General features: G+C 34.8%; 1 protein-coding gene across 4 annotated transcripts; it reads right to left on the bottom strand.

Annotated features, from left to right (window-relative positions):
• Positions 1-679: 679 nt before the first annotated feature.
• On the bottom strand, positions 680-20,697 carry DEPDC1 (DEP domain containing 1). Of its 4 annotated transcripts, none has more exons than XM_047873208.1 (12): positions 20,481-20,697; positions 18,195-18,460; positions 14,815-14,971; positions 14,245-14,363; positions 13,687-13,817; positions 12,267-12,314; positions 8,504-8,641; positions 6,362-7,213; positions 5,732-5,904; positions 3,843-4,019; positions 2,242-2,427; positions 680-1,534 (listed from the first exon to the last, which is right to left on the bottom strand). In XM_047873208.1, exons 1-12 carry the CDS (start codon positions 20,586-20,588, stop codon positions 1,394-1,396), a joined length of 2,496 nt encoding a protein of 831 aa, XP_047729164.1. In that variant the 5' UTR covers positions 20,589-20,697; the 3' UTR covers positions 680-1,393. The 4 variants fall into 4 exon arrangements, with proteins under 4 accessions (XP_047729164.1, XP_047729165.1, XP_047729166.1 ...); XM_047873209.1 differs by having other exon boundaries at positions 20,541-20,697; XM_047873210.1 differs by lacking the exon at positions 6,362-7,213.
• Positions 20,698-23,984: the final 3,287 nt, after the last annotated feature.

Here is a 23,984-nt window from a genome sequence, read left to right as displayed (position 1 = left end):
AGTTTTTAATAAAAAATCTCAAATGAAACACTGTCATTTTAGAGTACAACATTACATTGATAAATCAAAAGTCATTGAACAATAAGTGTTTATGACATCCCAGATACTCTGTACATTTTTACACTTGAATGGATATTAAATAATCTTAGAGTAAAATATGGAAGAAAAACTGCCTCAAGTTTGTGTTAAGTCACTAAAGCAGAAATATGGATAACCCTGTATTAAGATGAAAAGCATTTATAATCTGCATTTTCTTCCAGTGAAATAATAAAGCCAATGTGCCACCAGCTTGGTATTTACTTGTTTATAAAGAGTGTTTAGGGACTGATTCTCAAAGTTGGGTAAATATTGGTATCATCTAGAGAGTTTGAAAATACTGATGCCTATATATCATCTCTTAAAATTTGGATGTAACTGATACAAGGTAGAGCCTGAGCATGTATTATTTTAAAACTTTCCAGGTGATTCTAATATGTAACAGTTTGAAAAACACTAGCTGAGAGAACTGTTACATAACTAAAGAGCTCAGTATTCAGCTGAAGGACTCCTTCAGAGTGTGTATTGTTATTTTAAGTATCTGATAGGTGTCTCCCTTGATTAGAAAATAAATACTTTCAAGAAAGACATTTTGTTTTATTCACCTTAGTCTCTCCATAACTGGAATAATAAAAGGCACATAGTAGTTGCTAAACAAATATATTTTGAATGAACACATGATTGCTTTATACTTCTTTTACACCACTATCTTCCAGTAGATACATGAACATAAGAATGCAAGAGATATTTATTGAACAGTTGAATGACCGAAGCACTCGGGATAAATGTTTAAAGCCAACTGAAGACTTACATGTACATATTTTAAAAACACACATATATAAATAGATCAAAAGTAGAAAAAGAGTATACAAAAGAGTGCAGCATTTAACAGTAGAGAATTCACTGAGTTTTCCAATATTCTTCACATTCTTATTCTTAGAAATAAGAGTATCCCTAAATAACTTGTACTTTAACTAATATTCATAAGCACATGTGCAGATAAGTTAATTTCTTTTAAAAACAGAATTATAGCTTAATCTTGATAAACATGTCAGGTTTCAAAATTCAAGTAAATAAAATTTTAGCACACACTGTAATAGCTTTTCCAGATGTTGTGTCAAAAAAAAAAATGTTTCTGGTTAAAGTATCTGGTATTGCTTTTGTTATTTGCTCACAGTTGGGACTCACTACTTTCTTAGCAGTCTTACACTGATAAAAAATTACTTTGGTACCTCCATACGTGTGTTTTATTTAGAAAAACCTTATTAATAAATAGACTTCCTTTTTTAGTAGCTAAATTCTTAAGTATGGCTTCATTCACCAAAGTTCTATAAGTATTACATAATTTTTAATACAGTTAGTATCTTAGACTACGAAACTTTGTTTTTTTTAAAATTAGCATTGGTTGTTTGATTGTAGGTTTGTCACCAAAAAGTACTGCTTCACTCTCCGTGGTTGGAAATCTTTTCTGATATATCAAGGGATATTCCTTCTGAAACTTAAAAATGAGGTGAGGAATTAGAGAGTATTTAACATTATTATCCTAGCTGAAGCCAAGTTCAACATTTTATAAGAATTCAGTGACTTTCTCAAAGATATATTTCAGAAATGAGTATCTTTTCAATTTATCCTTGCCTCTCCCTCTGCTTTCTCATATATGAAAGGTATAAGGTAACATTTCTTAGATCCCAGTTAACATTAATATACTAGGATTCTCTTCTGATGTGTTTTCCTCCTAAATTCTAGATGTTCTTCCTTTCCATTGGTAAAGCCTATGAAGGCCAGAATGATCTAGTATATTTCATATTTGAGTATCTCAGACCTGGAATTAAACTTGCCAGAATCATGTTACTACTGAATTTTGGTAGAGATAAAAATTGTAAATGGTAATAATGAGTCACCAAAAGCTATGTATTACAATCAAATTTTATAACTGTTTTTTCAGGGCAATCTAAGTTATAATCATTGGAAGTAAAGGAAGAGTTATCTGTTATTATTATTGTTATTATTTAAATTTAGTAAGAGTATATTTATATTTATAAAGAGTAAAACCAGGAATGTAGGTTACATTTACATACACACCTATATATACAATATCTAAAATCCAAAATAATGAGAAATTAGATTCTAAATGTTACTAAATAACAATCAGCAACAGCATATTTAAAAAGATTTATGTGATTGAGAACTTATGCATTCTCTTACCTGTTTTAGTTTTTTCCTTTTCTCCTTTAGAGGCAAACTCTTGTTTTTAATAATATTCTCTAAAAGTTCTGCAATTGCAGCTTGTGAGGTAGACACTTTTTGTTCATCAAACTCCTGAGCACTAATCTGCTTACAGTATGAATATGTTGGCAAAGGAACAATCAGTCCATCTCCAGGATTTTTAATCTGTTTTGAACAAAATGATATAGTCCAAGTCTATTAATTCTGTTCATGTTCCTGTTTGCTAAGTGTTCTTTTGATGGGATTTAGCATGTATTCATTCGCCACCAAACATTCAACATTAAAAAAAAAAAAAACTGTGTTATGCAATAGAGTAGTGATAAATCCCAGGATCTACATCCCAGACCCACAACCTACTACCTTTGTAACCTTCAGCAAGTTATTTAACTTCTCTTGGTCTGTTTCCTCATCTGTAAAATGGGGATTACATGAGATAATGTATATAGAGGGCTTAGAACAGAATAAGTATTAAATAAGGCAGCCATCCATCATCATTGCTATTAACCATGTATTTTATTCTTTTAACTACAAAACAATAAAAATCAAAGTAATATTTGAAGAGTTTTATTTATTTTGTGAGACAGGGAGGGAGGGAGAGAGAGTGTGTGTGTGGGCAGGGAGGTGCAGAGAGAGAGAGATGGAGAGAGGGAGAGAGGTGGGGGGCGGGGAGAGAGAGAGCGAGAGGGAGAGAGAGAATTCCAAGCAGGCTCTATACTGTCAGCGGAGAGCCCGAAACGGGGCTTGAACTCATGAACCACGAAATCATGACCTGAGCTGAAATCAATAGACGCTTAACTGACTGAGCCACCCAGGTGCCCCAAAGTGATGTTTTAATTCACTTTAAAATATTAATGTTTTGACGTAGTAAGAGTATTCATATACTGTTTTTGAGGTGTAGGAGCATGGGAAGATACTATAACATCTGCTCATAAAGGAAGGAAATTATAGGGATAATTATGTTAAGCCAGGGCAATATTAGAATGGTATGTATGGGAAGAAACATGAATATATGTGCTGGGCTGCCAAAGAGTGAATATAATAGACATCTGTTGTTTTGGTTACTCAATATTCCTTCTCTCCTTCTTTTAATAGTTTCTTCCCGTTCCACCTCCACTATCCTCACCTTTTTTGAAAACAGATTCTCCTCTAATCTATGGAGAGCTAATCAGAGCATGGCCCTGTCTCCAACGCACTCACCCTCAACCACCTAAAAGATGTGTATTTAGCCTGGATGGGGCCAGAGTCCATGTGAAGAACTTTTCAAACTGGTAGGTGAAGGGATAGTTCTTTTTTCCTTTGGATTAAAAATGTTAAGTCTGTGATTTAAGAACTTTAATCACACTTATGGATCCCCCATCATGTGAAGGAGCCTTTTGTCAAATACAGGACCAAGATGGAAATAAGAGATGAAGGAAACAGTTTTATTGCTATTTGAGTCTCCAAATTCTGTCTACATTCCTGACTTTTAGAGGTTATTTACGTGAGCTGATAAAGTCTTCCCTTTTCATTAGGCTAGTTTGAGATGAATTTGCCACTTGGAACTGACTAATGCAGACAATTTTAAGATTTACAATACATACATAGCCCTTTTTTAAGTAGTCAAGATGTTTATCCACTGCAGTCTGTAAGTAAGAGGGTACTTGAAGAATTTCCTGGTGATGATCCATTAAGAAAGAAACTAATCTTGCAGCAAGAAGCTCATCAAGATCCACCTCTTCAGCACAGCATAGCACACACCGAGAAAAAGTGTGTATCATCTAGAAACAAAAGATGTGAATTAAAAAATTTAAGGTATTATATAAATAAGAGTATCAGTAGTTTCTGGGTATCATGCTAAAGTACTGAGATAAAGTGATAAGCAGACTTCAGCTTACAAATGAGGACAATTAATTACATTAGAAAGGTAAGAACTTAAAGTACTTGTTAAGTATTTCCTTAATATAATTCCAAAGGATTATAAAAGGCTTAGTTTTTTCTTTAATTTTGTCACAATTGTATCAGTAAATATCATGGGTTCTATTGGTATCATATAGATATGTTACTTAAAGAATGTTAAAGAATAATGACTTATTACATTAAATTAATCTCATAAAACACAAGCCAGGAGAGTACATAATATATAAACTTAGTGGTTATAAAGTTGGTACCATTTAGCTTTTGAAATTCTGGAAAATAGTCTTTAATTATTTTGTCACACTTTAAAGACAATACATGTATTGTTCAATTCCATCATAAGGAGTCTTCAAATTCTGGGATAAGTTTTGTGTTTCATAACTCATTTACTCTCAATCATATCCATATTACCCACTAAGTATTAGACACACGTAAACAGACACCTCATTCTAAAATAATTAGTTACAAGAATTCTATTTTAAAAATTTTGTACATAATAGACAATGAACATATTTATTGAATTGAAATATTTTTGGTTTTATTCCTACATGTCAGTCATGTTTTCCTTTCTCCTTCCAAGACTCAGTCCTTAGCTTTTTAGTCTTCTTTCTTAGTTTTGTAGAGTTCATTTACCCTCAAAGCTTCAATTACCACCTCCCTCCAAACAATCTGCCTTCTGCCCTGATCTTCACCAGGCTCACATTTCTAACAGTCTGTTGGATAAATTTCACTTGAATGTCCTGTATACACTCAAACTCAAAAAGCATAAAACTGAAATTATCTCCTTTCTACTCATGTCTCTCAAAATATATTCCTCTACAAACTTCTCTATGCTTTTTAATGGTGTCACAATTATGCAAGAATAATTCTTCTTCTGTAGTTTGGGTCTATCATTGTTAAAGAACTGTCCTTAATGAGTAGAAGAATAGAGCTCAACTCTAGATTCCTTGCTATAAGAAAATCATTTGAAGTTGCACTGAGGAAGTGGCAGCTCTTGAAGAGAGAGAAAGAGAGAGAAGATACTATTTTAAGAGTTCATTTCCAATCAATAGCTGTATAAAATGCCTCTACCCTCATCCTCTTATGGAGTCTGAGACTGCTTCACAGTAGTTTGTCCCAATTTCTTACCCACAGTGACATGCTATCCTGATTCACATAATTCATCAAATACAACTTTCCCACTACCATAATATTCCCATAATTCTCTAGAGTTATAGTGCCCTTATGCTTTTAACTGTGCCTGATATCTCCTCTTCCTTCCCCACCAAACAGCATTGGCATAAGGCAATGGAATGTGGTCTGATGGTCTAGGTCAATCACTACGAAGTGATATGAATGAAGAGGTAAAGTGCTCAGACAAGATAAAGGTCAGGATATGAAAGTACAACATACTGGGCACAAAGGATTAATGCACCAACATTCTGCTACTAGGAAAGATATTTTTAAGAGCCTTTCTACCCCAAGAATCTAGGATTTTGAGACTAGGACATCATTCAAGTAGTACTTTTAGGTGATTTGCTTTTCTTTGTATAGTTTATGAACCAAGGCTTATTCTTTCCTTAAGAAATCAACTTACCAGTGATCTTGTACCCATTGCATCATGAAGTTGGGGCATATCAACGTTTTGACTCATTCGAGAAATCATGCGCATTAAAAGTTGAAGCTTTCTACGATTTGGTGGGGGAAGTAACAAACAACATAACTGTAGTGCATCGATGGCAACCCTCTCTAAATGAGGTTGCAGCAAACCTGGAAGGCAAATTATACCCCACCCCCGAAAAAAAATCATCAATGACACTAGTTGCTTTCATACTATGCACATATACAGTTACGTAAAGAATACAGTTATATAAATATTAAAATAATATTTTAGTATCTAATTTCTTGTAACTGTCCCTAGAAATTTCCACATTTCTCAAAAGCATGGTAAGATGCTCATTTTCTTCATAACCTATTTGAGTACTAATATCCTTCACTTACTACAAATAAAGTGACTCAGAATAAGTTAAAATGAAGTAAAAGAAAATAAGTGCTTTATATAAGTAGAATAAATCTTGGTTATGCCATGACAAGAGTCTTTTACGATAAAAACTTCTCCTTTTGGAGGAAAAATATAAAGCAGTTTCAGAGAAGAAAAGACAGGTAAGCAAAACAGTTAGTAAGCACTAAAAGTTAATATTACATGCATTGAAAGCATCAACCTTACTTTGTGTGCCAGTCAATACAGAAGAAGCTGGAGGTAAAGAATTTTCTGAAAATTCTATTGTACTTTTGCAGAGTCTTTTATTGATTGTGGTACTAGACTCTCCGAGTTCATTTTCCATAGCTGTTTGTATACTTGTGCTGAGATGTCCAAGATTTGGTTTCATGATAATTTCAGCCACTGGCATATTGATATAACTATTACTTCTTGTACTACTTCTTAAAAGTAAACTCTGAGATCTACAAGGCTGTTTTGACTTGCATTTCCCAATACATAACTCCTCTTGGTCTTGAACAGTCAAAGTAGAGGTTCTCTTAAAACCAACACAGAGTGGTTTTTGAGTACTTTCCTCTGAATGAAGATTCATTAGGGATTCCTGTTTGGTCTTAGACTCTAAAAACTGCTTATTATGTTGTCCTTCTCTATTCACAACAGATTGATGGAAGACATTGGAGACCTCTTTACTTGAACTCCCTGGTAAGTCTACAATTCCTTCTAAAGAATAGCATCTTGATTTGACGTTAGAGGATAGAACATGCATACTACTTAAGCCTATTAAATTATGACAACTTCCTCCCATTATGTCATTAGCACTGGCTCTTCTATTTTTGAAATTAACTAGCTGCATTTTCTTAGCACATTTTTCTTGAAATCCTTGATCACTTATCTGCAGTCTCTTAGTAGTATCTGATTCTTCTTTGTTTTTGTCTTTATGAAGCAGACTGAGAAGAAGACACTCAGTTGATTTGAAGGAATTCAAATTGTTTAAGCGAAGGATTTTTGAAGACTGTGGATCATCTTGGATTTTATGTATCCCACTGGGTCTATCTGAAACTGTGACGTAGCCACAAACAACTACCAGGAAATGAAACAAAAATTAAGATGCAACTGTGTGACAGTGGACAAAAATAAAACAAAAACAATAGTAAAGTTAAAAAAATAAAGCATTACTATAGTATATATTGTTAGTATAGTACAACAGCAGTTGCTTAATTCAGAAGCCACTTAAATAGGACACATGCAACATTCAGTTACAAAGTGCAAGACTGAGTAGAGGTTTTCCAACTTGTGATATAAATCACTTAAAAATCTTTTCAACAATCTAATTAAAGGAATTGAGTCAAATACATTAAAAAATCACTGGCTTCGTCTACAAGTATTAGAAAGCTCTTAATTATAAGACAACTAACTGTACTACAATAAAACTTACACATTTGGTCTTTGTCTCTAGTAACTGGTATAGTGCTCCTAAAATGTTTGGAATTTCCAGAGAGGGCGTCTTTTGTTATCCATAGTACATCTACTGGAGAACATCTGAGTTTATGGTAATGAGGTGATTTAGGGCTGAACTTGCTTAGAAGGTTGGAGCTTTCAACATACCTCAGACCTCCCTGAACAACAGAAGGATGTGGACTGAAGACTCAGCAAAATCACCAATAACTGATGATTTAATCAATCATGCCTATGTAACTAACCCTTAGTTAAAACTATGAAGTAACAAGGCCAACGGAGCATACAGGTTGGTGAACACATTGACATGATTGGGAGGGTGGAATCCCTGGAGAGGGCATGAAAGCTGTGTACAACCCTTACTTCTTCCACATAGCTGTTTCTGATTTGTATCTTTTATAAAAACTGGTACTCATTAAATAAAGCAGTTTCCAGAGTTCTGTGAGTTGTAGTCAATTATTAAACCCAAGGAAGGTTGTAGGGACACCCAAACTGGTAGTTAGGGCAGAAATGCGAGTGAGTAAGCCTGAGGACCTCATCTGCAGGTGGTACCTGAAGTGTGAGGGCAGTCTTGTGGAAATGAGCCCTTAATCTGTGGAGTCTGCATAACTTTGGGTGGTTAAGTATCAGAATTTAAGGAATTTGTCCTTCACTTGTAGGGTCTGGTCTAACTCTGGGTAGTCAGTGTCAGAAATGAATTGAATTGTAGTACACCTGATTGATGTGAATAACTGGTGTGAGAATGATATATTTGAATTACTGGAAGACAACATAACGGGAACCATAGTATTCCCAAACTGTAAAATAATTTATAGCTTGCCATCTTCATATTTACCTACACTTTGAGATCTTTTAAATTATGGGAAACTTGAAAATGTTAATAAATTTACATAATAAGTAAAAACTCATACATACCCAAAATGCTTACAAATAATTCATAATATTCAAAGGTAAGCAGAGGTTCAGGGAGATCTAGAAAATAATCTGCTATTGTTCTGAATACATCTCGTTCAAATCCAACATAAGTTGGATTATTCATATTACTTCTTGGCCCTAAAAGATAGAAGGCAAAAAAAATTGGTAAAATATATTTTATTTAAAAAAAATTTTTTAACATTTATTCTTTTTTTTTTTTTTTCTTTTTTGAGAGTGAGAGAGACAGAGCATGAGTGGGAGAGGGGCAGAGAGAGAGGGAGACACAGAATCCAAAACAAGCTCCAGGCTCTGAGCTGTCAGCACAGGGCCCGACGCGGGGCTTGAACTCATGGACTGCGAGATCATGACCTGAGCTGAAGTTGGACACTCAACTGACTGAACCACCCAGGCACCCCAATATATTTTATTTTAAATAAAAATTTAGATATACTTATAAAAAGTGTCAAAAAGTTCTCCATGATGGAGCAAAGTTTAACAAATTCTGTCACAGTTCAAACATTTCAAAGAATTGTACACATCACATCTCATTCTTTCTCATTATGTTTTCATTACAAATCACTGCGAATAGGGGCACCTGGGTGGCTCAGTTGGTTGGGCATTCATCCGAGTCTGGATTTCGGCTTGGATTGAGCCTCCTTGTGTGGCTCTGTGCTGACAGGGTAGAGCCTGCTTGGGATTCTCTCTCTCTCTGCTCCTCTGCTGCACCCATGTGCTCTCTCTCTCAAAATAAATAAATAAACTAAAAAAAAAAAAAAAATCACTGCAAGTAACTACTAGCATTTTGTCTTAATACTTATTTACCTAAAAACTGTATATAAGGCAACATTTGAAATATATTTTAAAGCAGTAAGGTTATTTAATGAGATTTTATTGCAATTCATTTTATAAAACAAAGAATATGTAGATAATGAAAATAATTCTTCCAAATTATCTTTTGTAAATTTACATTTTCATGAATAAATTTTGTCTGACATGAAGCATACCCTTAATGAGTTTAAATAATATCTTTACATTGCCATTTCATTAGCTTAATGTTCTTTTTTTAAAATTTTATTTTTTATATTTTTAGAGAGAGCAGGGGAGAGTGGCAGAGGGGAAGAGAGAGAGAATCTTAAGCAGGATCCATGCTCAGTGCAGAGCCCGACGCAGAGCTGATCCCACAACCCTGGGATCCTGAGGTGAGCCAAAATCAAGGGTTGGACACTCAACTGACTGAGCCACCTAGGCGCCCCTAGCTTAACGTTCTTCAAAGAATCATGCTTGCTCACTAGTTTTTTACTCAGAAATAAGATCTGACTTCATATTACAGATGAGGAAACTGAAGGTTAGAGTAACTTGCCTAAGATGAAAAAAAACATTGGTGGCAAAGCTAGAATTAGAACTTAGAGCACTTAAAGCAAGACTCAGAGCTTTGAGGTCTAACAACATTTAAAGTGTGCTCCATGGACTACATAATCAGACTCATTCAATGTGCCTATTAAAAATATGTAAGTTCCTCTGTACAAACCAGAATTTATGGAGGTGAAGCTAAGAATTACTGACTTAGAAATGTTTGCTGCTGGCTCACTAATTTAGTAGTTTCCAAATGCTGAGTGTGGGAATCTTCACTAATAAGAAGCTTTTGAGGCATGTTTAGTCCAACTGGAATGAACCTACCTAATGAATCATCTAAATCAGAATCTTTGGCTAGTCTCCCTAGTGACTGTAATATGCACTCAGGTTTGAGAGTCACTATTTTATCTTTCAAGTTAAAATTTTTCTCTTCCCAAACCCAAATAATTTTACTTTTCTGCCAGCAAATTTTTGTATGGTCATAATGTGAGCACACACACTGAAAAAGGATTGAAGAAAACAATCACACACATTTTAACGGCTTAAAGGCTAATATGGGTTTTATGTAGAGCAAAGTAAAAATCTTTTTAAAAATTATTGTTAAAGTTTTAAGTTTATTTATTTGTTTTTGAGAGAGAACGTGAGCAGGGGAGGGACAGAGAGAATCCCATGCAGGCTCCACACTCAGTGTGGAGCCTGACATGGGGCTCGATCTCATTACTGTGAGATCATGACTTGAGCTGAAATCAAGAGTCAGATGCTTAAGGAGGATATAAGATATATTCTTAATATGTAGAATAAAAAAATGTGATAATCATTAGAAAATTTTCTAAGAACATACTCTTATTAGAATTAAAAATACAAAATTTATAGTTAGTGTGTCTAGGTTTGAATACATATATCTTTATGTATCAGTAGAAGACTTTCAAAAGCCTTACTTTCTCTTCTAGAAAAAAACTGGGGATAGTATATTAATCACTCATTCCTATATGTCACAGGATTACTGTAGGGGATTGAATAATAACTAAAAGTTTAAATGCTACCTCTAGCTAGATATATTGGTAAACTGGAATCCAGTAAGTTATATCTTTGCTATTATTTAGGTATAACATGGACTGGTAAGAAAGGGGGAAAAAAAAACTCTAAACATGGGATATTTGAGAAATTCCTGAAAATATAAGCATTGGGTTGCTAACCATGAGCCAAAGTATAAGACAGAAGGGCAGTTAGGTGGGGGAAGGCAGAAAGAGAAACTCACAAATCAAGCTTATGATTAAGATCTTTACACCTCAGTTTGATAAATAAAATCTTTCTATAACTTACATTATTTACTTTATTGCTATTTATTCTGTTATTTTGTCATATTGACACCCAGTGGACAACAAGGGAATATGTACCTATCTTGAACATTATTAATAAAATACTCATTTCATAAGAACTAGAAAAAAATCCTTTTATAAAAAAATTATTAAAATATAATTTAACTTTTAATGATTTAGAAGCACACATTTCTGCATATTTTTAAAACTGATTTTTAGGGGCACCTGGGTGGCTCAGTCGGTTAAGCATCCGACTTCAGCTTAGGTCATGATCTCACGGTTTGTGAGTTTGAGCTCTGCATCGGGCTCTGTGCTGACAGCTCAGAGCCTGGAGCCTGCTTTGGATTGTGTCCCCCCCAACCCCTGCTTGCGCTCACTCTCTCTTCCAAAAATGAATAAACATTAAAAAAAACTTTTTTTTAAATAAAAAAATTGATTTTTAAAGCAATTAGGGCTTTGTACTTGAGCCAGTGTCTCAAATTATAAAAATTAATTATCACTGCTCACTATTGAAAAAGCTTTTTTTCCATTTACTGATTAGTGACAGATCATTTTTTTTTATAAACATAAAAGTTCCATTAATGTATCTTATGGAGTACAAGCATGTCATGAAGCAGCTCAGTGTTGACGCTGTGTACAATGGCAAGGGGAATGAAGTAGATTTAATGTGACTTCATTTCTGATTGAACTTTTCCACTTTATAAGAGCTATTACTTGAAAGTTGCTATTTGAACTCTATAGGCCTCACTAAGGCAACTGGTGTAAGTTATACCTAAAAATCCTTTGATATCCACTAGCCTGTGATTTTATGATTTATGAAAACTGAGCTACAAATGATGAACTTAAATTATGAAATCACCATCTGCATAGAAAAAGTTATGGACTTTATAATGTATTCCACATGCAAGGAAATGCAATCAGATCTACTAGATTGTCATTCAAACATCAAAAGAAATAGCATACTTTATCAGGATTTCTATAAATTGTTTTCAAAATTTCCTTAGCTCTTATTAAATAGTATAAATATATATTTTATATAAATATATTTTATAAATATATATATACATACACATTTTGTTTGTTTAACTTACAATTTGCCAGGCACTTCATGGCAGATAATACCCAGTGAGGAAGGTCATCTATACAAAAAAAATTTATATTGTTCAATAATATCACCTAATTTCCATGATACTATATTTAAAACTTTACGCTTATTATATATAATTACATACACACATATATATGTATGTATGTATATGTATGTATATTACCAGGATTAAAAATTATTATATGTTTAATAAGACATAAGGTGAAGACAATATTTTAAAATACAAGTTTAAAAGTCATAGAGATCTTGAGTTTGATTCTTTCCAGAATACATAAAACAATTACCCCCAAATTGAGGATATTTTGGTGGAGGGTTCATAAATAGTTAATGTTCATACTTGTCCACTGTCACCATGTTTTCTTTATCTTAATTTCCATTCTGATTATAGGTATGCTATTTGAATATTACTGATTTGAGTGAGACCTATGATTGAAATTATATATCTGAATATTAGGGTGCTTTTAGTGAGGCTTGCTTAAAATCTTTCATTTGCTACTAACTGAAGTATGCTGCATGAAATTGAACTGTTTTTTGACACCAGCACAAAAACCACACATACACTTAACTTAAAGAGTTTATGGTTATAAAGAATAGAAAGTCTGAATAAGAGAATATACTGTTAAGTATGTGATTTTAGGTAATTTAAGATGGGAGTGGTACAAAGCCATATGCATATGCAACATAACTTAAGTTTTTGCTTTTTGTTCCTACAATTCAAACTTTAAAGTTCTTGCCAACACAAAGAAACCCAAGTAATACATACCAGTTAATTCTACAGGCAACAATTCATTATAAAAAATGAGTCAACATTTTGAGATTTATTGATACATTTCTTAAAATGTTAAGTTTTAAATGTAATGCCGCTGGGTTGAATATATCATTGATTTTTCCATCTTATATCTAAAATCAATACATTATATATATATAAATATATATAATAAACCAGTGATCTTTAAAATACTGGTCTTGAGACTTTGGTCTTGAGGGTTTTGAATATGTCTTGACTTGTGTAAATTTATATATAACTGCTCATGTAAGCTCCAAGAAGCCATGGACCATTTTTCTCTTGTTCATCACTAAATCTTTAGTATAATGCCTGGTACATTGTAGGCCCTCAATAAAATGTAGTTAATCAATAGTTTTAATTATATTTTCATACCTTTTGGATGTTTAACCTTGCCATTTAAAAAAAATCATGCATAAATACCATGAGAGGCTAAAATAATAGTACCAATAATATTCACTTAAATGATTACTAAAGCACTTATGATATAATCTCCCCCTAATACTTTTTCAGTTAAAGTATTCTACTTTCTACATTTTTAGTCTCTCTACACCCCCACAATAGCTGCAACCTATGTTAGCAAGTTTAAAAGAGTCCAACTTCTTTTATTGATACCAACCTGATTTGTCTTGTAGTATAACTATTCCATGTTTACTTGTATTGGTCATGTTGTACATTATGTATTGAGGAACTACTTGATTTGGATTTATGACTTCTTCTAGGGATGACACACCTAAAATGGTTTGCAGGCTAAACAGAAGAAAAAATACAAACTTCTTTTTTCTACATAAAATAAGTGGAATGGGATATAAATATTAAAGAGTACGAATGGCAAACAAAGCCATCAGAATATTTTTCTTAAGCCAAACTGATAAAGGTTATAGTTAGTATCCACTTTCAAATATACTTACCTTAGTAACCTTGTAATGATTCCAATACAGACCCCGAACTATAGCTATATATAACTTTGACTCAAAGAAAAAACAAATCATACTGCAAACATTCTATTTCAACTGTACTAGAAGTTCAAGAGCACTTATTAAGAAATACAAATACAGGTTAAATTCTAAGCTTTAAGAACTAATCTGTTTTTTTGCATTTGTAGATCTTGATAAAAATGTCAAATTAACATTCTAGAACACCTGTGGAACTTGGTTAGAGCTTAGTTTTAGCTTACTAGATCAGAATAATATATCTCCAAACTTCTTCAATATCTTCTGGGCTTATTTCTCTATTATCAACTGAGTTTTCTTGATCTTCATTGATTATTACATGGTTCATTTTCTCTATATTTTCCTGGAAAAAAAATTACTTTGGTTTAACATGCTATGCTCAAATTAAGGAAATATTGAACTGACATAATTCCTAATATTTAGTAATTCTACTAGTAAACAGTCCACAGTGAAGCTGTAAGTTTAAGTGTCACCTGAAGGAATAAGGTTAACATATGGCAATAAAGCTTTTTGGTTTTGTAGCTGCCCCTACCACTCTCAAATCAATTTAAAACAAAACATGTTTAAGTTATACAAATACTGTTTCAGGTGTGTCTTATTACCATTTTTATTATTGTTCCTATGGGTTCTATTGTTCTACAGTAAAACATATACACATATTTTTGGAATATAATGTAGGTCAAGAGACTTTAATATTGGCTTCAAATATTAAAGAACTATCTACTTTTAATGTTTTATAATTAAGCACATGGTAATAAAATTTAAACTAGTGATTAGTAAAAAGGATGTTTTACCTGAGAGAAATGTAATCCAGGTTTTTTAGGAGTTCTACGAGATAAATTTCGTAATTTAAAAATGCTATCTTTATCTTTGGAAAAGTTCTCTATGCTGTTTTTTCTCAATTCTGGATGCCTTCGTGGAAAACTTTTAAGCGGAGAATTTGCAGGAAATCTGGTTTAAGAATAATATGCAATTAAATAATGTAAGATCAGAAACAAAGTTTTAGTGTCTGTTTATCTTTTAAAAATCACAAAAGAACTGAATTTATTTATATTATTTATATTACCAAGGAAGGAAGATTCTACATAAATTGATTTTCCCATTAAACCTTTAAAAACATTTTAATGGTTTCCTACTTTTTTAGTATATTGTATGTATTCTAACTTTATATCTGGATAAGTAAGAGTTATTATTGGGATCAATTCTGTTGAAGAAAAAAATAGTTCAGTTCCATTTTCTAAATTTCTTTGACAAGCTATCTAATTTATATATATTTTCTGATCTTTGTCTGACTGTTCTTGTTCTGATTTCCAGAGCTTGGTCTCTGTTATTCCTTTTGACTATAATGCTTTTTCCCCCTTCCAGTATAATAAAAAATATTTCAAAGATACAAGAAAGTACGGAAAATAATGTAAACAACATCCAGATATGTAATCATCAACCATCAAACAATACAATATTTAACATTTTATTCAAGACTTCATTATTAAAAAAAAAAAAAAGACTTCATGATTATTTTTTTGTTAATCAAATTCTTTGCTTATTCTATTTCTTTCTCTTTCTGAGGGAAGCCATTAACTTGCAGTTAGTGTGTTTCTTTCTTATTCATGTTTTTATACTTTTAATAAGTATACATAAACAACATATGGCTTGGTTTTTTTTCTCTATGGTATTTATATATTAATATATAAGATATATGTATAATGTATAAAATAAAATATGCATAAGTTTTTAGTGACCTCAGAAGTTCTTATTCCATGATCCTAAAAATATTTTCTTATACCAAGTTCCCATGTACAGTTGACCTTTGAACATGGGTTTGAACTGTGCAGCACACTTATACACATTTTTTGTATATACAGTACGGTATTATAAATGTATTCTCTCTTATGATTTTCTTAATAACATTTACTTTTCTCTAGCTTACTTTAATGTAACAATACAGTATATAATACATTTAACATACAAAATGTGTGTTAATTATTTATTTTATTGATAGGGCTTCTGGTCAACAGTAGGCTATCACTAAAGTTTTTGGCGAGTCAAAAGTTGTATGTGGATTTTTGACCATGAAGGGGAGGGGGTTGGTGCCCCTAAGCTGCGTTATTCAAGGATCAACTGTATGTATAGTTTTGTTTTTTCAGTACTTAATTATTTAAATTTAAGCCCAGATATTGGGTAGGGAAATTCTCTCCTCCTTGTTCTTCAAAATTGCCTTGGACTTTTATATTACTAAAAATACTTTAGAACCTGCTTGTCAAATTCTATAAAAAATTATATAGGGGTTTTGAATGAAATTGCATTTAATTTATATATATATCAATTGGGGAGAAATGACTTATTTATGATACTAAGTCTTCTTTCTTTAAAAATGTTTATTTCTCTTTGAGAGAGAGAGCTCATACACATGAGTGAGGAGGGGCAGAGAGAGAGGCAGACAGAGAACCCCAAGCAGGCTCTGTGCCATCTGTGCCCTTAGCACAGAGTCCAACATGACTGGAACTCACAAACTGTGAGATCATGACCTTAGGTGAAATCAAGAATCCAACGCTTAACCAACTGAGCCACCCAGGCGCTCTGGATACTAAGTCTTCTGATTCATCAACAGGATATCCTTCTTCACTTATTACTTTTAAAACAATTATATAATTTTCTCCAGTAAAGTCTCACACATTTTTGGTAAAGTTTATTTTTAAGTATACTTTATAAATTTGCTAACATTATAAAACACTTAGAGGCAGAGAGACTAGTTGAAGAGTTATGCAGAATTCTGGGTAAGAGAGAAAAATGGTTTAACAAAATGAACTATCAGAGTGAAGGGAGGAGTAGATCAGAGAACTGCTAAAGTGGTATAACAGAGATGGTCTGTTAATTAAATCATATTTAAAGGGGAGAAAAAGGAAAACAATCAAAACAGCTATAGGGAAGACAGTGCTATTCAGTTAAGTATGGAGTAAGAAGATAAAATTTGGGTTAAGACATGATAGTGATTTTTCTATATGTTATATCTGAAGTGCCTAATGGGCAAAAATAGGTCTGAAGCTCAGGGATATATTTGGGTTGGAAGTTTGAAAGTTATAAGGAAAGTAGGTGAAGACATGGCAAGAGATTGCCCAGGGAGACAGTGAAGTAAAGACAAGTCTAGGACCTTTAGAACCAGTAACAGCTAAAGGATGGATAATAGCAAAGGAGCTCACAAAGTGCCTAAGCAGTAGTTAAGACAGGCAGGATTTGTAGAGTGCTATACAAAAGGAACTACTCACATGTTTGTTACTGCAATTTACTTGTACAACATAAATCATCTTTGATACACAAGAATCAACTACTAAGGCACTTCATTTGAAAAGTACTAATTTTTTAGAGAGAAAAAACATGGATATTAGAATCCAAAGACCTAGTTTAATGATATATAACATAGAACCCTGCACATGAGAGAAAAAGCAATGGTGCTGGCCTAAGGGAGTCAGAAAGGCTCCACAGAGGAGGCTGCAATAGAATTGACAGGAGAGCAAATGTATTCACTAATCTGACAATGTCTACAGTGTTTCAAGGTAGAAGAACATATTTCAGACAGATATAACAAGATTTACTGAAGCATGGTCTCAGCTTCCTCATCTGTAAAAAGAAGTTAATACCTAACCAGGGATTAAGTAAGAAAACATGTAAATCATAAAGCAGGTCTTCTGATATATGGTAAATCCTTAAAAAATATTCTCTTTAACCTATAGTATATTTCTTCTGTTATTTATTATATAAATTTTGCTATTATTTCTTTTATCACATGTATTCTTAGGTTATATAAGATTATGTTACTTGGAGGCAAGGACCTGTGAGAATTTGTCTTATAATTCTTGAATCTATGAAACTAAAGGTTAATAATGACCTATCCTTGAAATGTTACAGATTTCAGAATATGCAGAAGTGATATCACATCCTTTCCTCCCAATATTTATTTTATTATATATACTATCTAACATTTTAAAAGTTTTAATTGTGTAGCAATTAACTTTAAATTCTAAGTGGTTTTAATTGCACTAAGAGCAGTAACAGTTTTATAAAGAAAACATGTTTTTTTTTTCTGAAAAAGCTGCAATTTTAGTAAAAGTATTATAGAAGTGGAGTTAAATTATATTGTTAAGTAATTCAGTTTTGTAGTTATTTATCTGTTCAGTACCTGAATAGCTGACTGTTGTCATCAAGATTTTCTGATCCCCATCTGCCTTTGATATCTTCAATTACATGATTTTTAAGAAATTTTCTTAACAATTGGATTGTCTGTTGCCTTGTAACTTCAGGACCAAAATTATTATTATTTCTTAATAGGTCATAAAGCCAGTCCACTGCTTCTCCTGCTGTAAAACAATTGCCATATTTTTTAAAGTGTTGCCTGTGTTTTCTTAGAGGCATTCCTGCTCGAAAAGATGTTGTAATTTCATTCCACTGCAAAAAGAAAATATTAAAAAAGAAATTAAACATTGTGCTGACTCAAAACAAATTAGACAAAGAACATTATTTTATTCATATCTGATTACATCATAATTCGTGAAATCATTGATCTTATTTACTATAGAAAATTTTATATATCATACTGATTTCTCTTTATTAATTCTGGCATTGTAATAATATGTCTTTGTAATAGTGTAAAGGCACCTATTGGCTGGTTGGCTTATTTAGGAAACCTAGAAATAATGAAGAACTGTAATGAACTTGCTTCTTAACCTTCAACAGAGAAAGTACCCCCTTTTTTTTTTAATTTTAACTAATATTAGTAAAATGTTGGTAACATTTGTGTCAGACACCGCTCTACATTCATTACTTCACTTTCATTCTCACAATTCTATGAATAGGTACTATTATTATCCCGTTTTCATATAAGGAATATGAAGCACAGAGAGACTGATAATTTGACCAAGGTTACAGAACTAAGTGATGAACTCAGGCATTGAAACCCAGGTTTGAATATTCTAGAACCTGCAGTAATAACTACCAAGCTGGCCAAACAAAATTGATGGCAGGCAGTAGTTTTACTGGTAAAATACCTTTAATGTTGCAATATCTTATATATTTATTATGGTATTTTTTAAATGTTTATTTTTGAGAGAGAGAGACACAGAGACAGAGAGAGAGAGAACGTGCGTTGGAGTGCAGGGGAGGGGCAGAGAGAGAGGGAGACACAGAATCCCAAGCAGGCCTCCAGCTGTCGGTGCAGAGCCCGAGGAAGGACTCAAACTCAGCAACTGGGAGATTCCGACCTGAGCAGAAATCAAGAGTCCAACGCTTAACCCACTGAGCCACCCAGGCGCTCCAATATTTACTATAGTAAATATTGTGTTTCTTATGTAAAGATTCCAATAGTGAACACCGAACAGATGAGGCAAATTAAGTAAGCTTTAAGTCCACTATATATTTAATAACACTGATATACCTATGTTTTAAAAAGATACTCATATTTTCTAAATTGTCCCCAACCCAAGCTTTCAAGGTTTGTGGCGGCTAGAACAGCGGAGAACTAAGGTGGTGGTGGTGGTGCAAAATGAACACATCACTTTTTAATTGAAAAATCCTCCATTAGAGGCCAAGAAATCTGACTTGTAACCCCAACTGTGTGGCACCACAACACAAAACCTAAGAGTTGAAAACACAATAACTGTATTCTTTTCTTCCCACCACACCTCCCCATTTCACACATTTATTTACTCAAGAAACACTGAGCTGTAGCCTATCCATAGGATCTATACATCACAACACACGTTCACACGCAGTATCCTCTCAGGATATCCTTAAGGTAGATATGCATCATTAGCCCTACTTTCCCAATGTGGAAACTGAGGCTCACAGCAGTTAAGTCACTCTCCTAATGTCTCCTACCCCGTGGCGCTGTATTCTCTTGGTTTGAAAATTTAAGTGCACAGAGACTCTGTACAAATCCAGTGACTACCAACAGTGGTTCTTGACGAGTATCTTAAACACTCTGGGTTTAGTTTTTAAATGGGCAGCTGTTACCTAGTGCTATTCAGTCGGTAGATCCTGCATTGAATTCTACAGGCCCCGCAAAACGAAGCTGTCACATTCGGACTGTCCCCATTCTGACACTCCAGAGTAATGGAACTCCGAATTTTTTTTTGTATCCAGATGGGGGTAGAAAATCAGACGTGGGGAACGGCTAAAATCATAATATTCTCTGATGTTCCAGGGCAAGCTGACAACTGCAGGCACAGTTGTCGCCCAAACAAGGCCAGAGTATGATGCGCCATCCCGGGGACGAGACCCTTTGGACAAACGGCTCACAGGGAGGGACACAGCCCCGACCTCCAGGTAAGGGGGAGAGGCGTGTCCCGCAAGGGTTTCCTGATACCGGTTTATTCCCCCGCCCCCCTCCCCCGACGTCTCAGAAAACCAAACCCAAACCAGGTTCTGGGACCCGTCTGTCCGCCCCAGGCAAAACTCCGAACGCTCTCACGTAAAGTCGGTGGCAGCCACGGCTGCGGTTGGCCGGTCTAGTCGTTCTGCGCTGTCTTACCAGCTTGGTGGCCCGATAAGGTCCGGGAGGCACACTCCGACTCTCCATTCCGCCCGCCGGGCCCGGAGGCCTGTCAGCGCTCAGCGCGGTGCATGGCGGCCTTAGGCGACTCTAGGGCTCTGGGGGCCCCGACGGCGGCTGGCTGGGAACAACCGTCCGCCGCGCCGCGGATTTGAATAGCGCAGAGGGCTGCGCTGATTGGTCGCGGTCCTGAGTCACGTGGCGCGCCGCCGGGATCCGGCTGCGGTTGGCTTGCACAGTGGAGCCTCTCAGGGCTGGGGCGCTGGCGGTGCGTGGCTGGCACCCGCTAGTCAGCGCCGGGGCCGGGCCCGTGGGACGGGCGCTGGGCTTCACCCGGCTGTCCTGGAGCTGCTTCTCCCTCTTGCGGTTGCAGGCGAGGCGGAGTCTTGTTTCCACACTAAGAACCGGTGAGGCAGTTTAGTCACGGACTGGATGGTTTGGAGACCAGGCTTTGGCTTAAGGGAATTTGAAATTTGAAAAGAAAAAGGAAAACAAAACCCTAAGCCCTTTTAGCCTGGCCCTACAGGATCTCCAGCAGTGGTTGGCATGTAAAACAAAGCATCTCTGGGGCGTAGCTTTCACCTGACAAATCCCTTGGTTTTGCTTCTAAAAAGCTTCCTGGGTGTATGTTGCTGTGCTGTCGTTCTGATACAGCTTAGCAGGGGCCATGATTCTGTTCTCAGTGCAAAAATGTAGGTTATCCTCCCTTTAATTTGGAGGTAAAATGGAGCGTAAGTAGATTTCCGTTAAGTACACACACCATGAAGGGCTTGGGAAAGGTTGTGTAAAACTTGCCAAGTAGCTCCCCTGAAGAAAATCTACCATGTCTTTATAGGAATGCTGGTTATGTTTAAATCACAATCATAGGCTTAAAAATTCGATGGGATTTTAGAAAATCTGTAACAAGCGTTCTTTTTCTTCTTCTTTTTAAAAGTTTATTTATTTTGAAAGAGAGAGAGCAGGGGAGGGGAAGGGAGAGAGGGAGAAAGAATCCCAAGCAGGCTCTGCACTGGCACTTGAACCCACAAGCAGTGACATCATGACCTGAGTCGAAATCAAGAGTGGGATTAACCGCCTGAGCCACCCAAGTGCCCCCAAACATTATTTTTTCAAATGATATAAACTAAGTTCTGAACGTTGAAGAGACTTACCCAAAGTCCCGGATCTCCTTGGCAGAGGTCAGAAAATAAACGCTCTATCACCAATTTGAAACTGTTTGATCATAGGAATGCCTTGCACAGCATACTGAGAGGTTGACTGATTGGTAACTGTAGAATAATTAATTGGAAATTAAACAGCAATTTTAGAGGATAGGACTTAGCAAAAAGACCAGGTAAGGGGAAGTGTTCTAGGGAGGAGTAGTATAATGGTCTGAAGTTTACTTTAGCTATTGAACTTAAGATAATTTAGATGGATATGCATCTGTTTTGTGAACAGGACCAGTGGATAGGAATTTTCAAAAACCACTTGGTAAACAGAAACAATCAACTCCATCTTGCTTTTGTTTTAAGGAAAAGTAGAGTGATAGATGTTATAACATAGTGCTAACTATTGTTTATCTGGCTTTATGATATATTGTCCTTTCTTTTCTCTTTTCTTTTGCCTCCTATTTCTCTTCAGAATGAAAGAGAGATGAGAATGTGAAAGCCAAATTCATTTTGCATTTTTGCCTAACTCGTTAGCTGAAAATGATCTCATTACAGCCTTTGATATGAATAGCAACAGCTTAATATGACCTAAGTTTTTAAGACGTAACCTGACAGAGGATAATATTAATGGCACAAAATTAATTTAAGTTATAAAGTATCAGGGCATCTGGGTGGCTCAGTCAGTTGAGTGTCCCACTTTGGCTCAGGTCATGATCTCACGGTTCATGAGTTCGAGCTCGGCTGGCTCAGAGCCTGAAGCGTGCTTCGGATTCTGTGTCTCCCCCCTCTCTCTGCCCCTGCCTGGCCTGTGTTCTTTCTTTTTCAAAAATAAATAAATAAATAAATAAATAAATATTAAAAAAATTTATAAAGTATCATCTGGCATGTTTTAAAAGGTGACAAGTAAATCCAAACTTTTCATAAGAGAACGGTTGGAGAAGTTCTAAAAGGGTGTGCAACAAGATGTAGGTGTCACATCTTGAGAAAGCCTCTGAGACTCTTTTTTAGGTGCTTTTATTATGTCTGAGGACTTGATTTGCATCATTCAGCTTCACGTTGACTGTTTCTGTAGACAAGAAAATATCTAAAAGTTAGGATTTTGTCAAATGTGAGTCGTTTATATTCCTTTAGTTAGTTTTGTGTATTTCTGCTCTTAGCAACTATTTATTGATTTCATAGTTTGATTCTTGCAAGTAATTTTATTTCACTATTTTTTTCCTCATACCCCTACCTCAGGATTTCTTAGGTGGGGAACAAACCACCTCATTAGGATCACCTGGGATACCTCTTAAAATGCTAATTCCTTGGATTCCCCAAATAATTTTGGGAGATCAGGTGTGTGTATGTGTGTGTATATGTGTGTGTGTGTGGTGTGGCCAGGTAGGTACAGGATACATTGTTAGGGATGGAGGAGCCTAGGTCTTTAAAGACTTCATGGAATTGAACTATTAGAATGCCCACAGGCCACCTACCTGTCAATTTATATATAAGAGAAATATGAACCTCTGTTAATTTAATTTTAGAGCTGAACATAATCCTAATTTATAGAACAAATATCACAAAATAAATGTAGTATCACCTCTTAAATATGATGAAACAAAATACAGTGAAATGCAAAGTTTCCTACCGACATAGAGATTATTTATCTCAGCAAGCTTTTTCCACTTTGCCTGCAGTTTCATTTGGTCCTACTAGAATATAAGTTCCATAGCAGAAACTTTATCTCATTTGTTCACTGTTGTATCTCCAGCTGCTAAACAGTTCATAGGAATTTAATATTTGGTGAAAGGATGAGTTTTTCTTATCACTAAAAAGAAAGCTTGTATATGGATAATATAATCCAATCTTTTCTTCTTAGGAAACTTAAAAAAATTTCTTTTTTTTTTATTGTTTTATTTATTTTTGAAAGAGAGAGAGAGAGACAGAGCGTGAACAGGGGAGGAGCAGTCAGAGAGGGAGACACAGAATCCGAAGCAGGCTCCAGGGCTCTGAGCTGCCAGCACAGAACCCGATGAGGGGCTGAACTCACAAACCGTGAGATAATAACCTGAACTAAAGTCAGACGTTTAACTGACTGATCCACCCAGGCGCGCCCACTAGGAAACTTTTTATAAAATATTTCTCCATATTTGTAAGATTTATTTGTTTATTTATTTCTTAGTCTTTCCATGCTATGGAAAGTTTTGGGTCTGATTTCATAAATCTTGACTAGTATTTGGTCTGGTCTGAGAAAATTTCCTCTTTTTCTTTTGAGTCGCTCCAGCCTATTTTTCTC

Source organism: Prionailurus viverrinus, chromosome C1, assembly GCF_022837055.1.
Source record: "Prionailurus viverrinus isolate Anna chromosome C1, UM_Priviv_1.0, whole genome shotgun sequence".
Taxonomy (NCBI): domain Eukaryota; kingdom Metazoa; phylum Chordata; class Mammalia; order Carnivora; family Felidae; genus Prionailurus; species Prionailurus viverrinus.
Note: the sequence above shows the minus strand (reverse complement) of the source record. Positions and strands in the feature narration are given on the sequence as shown.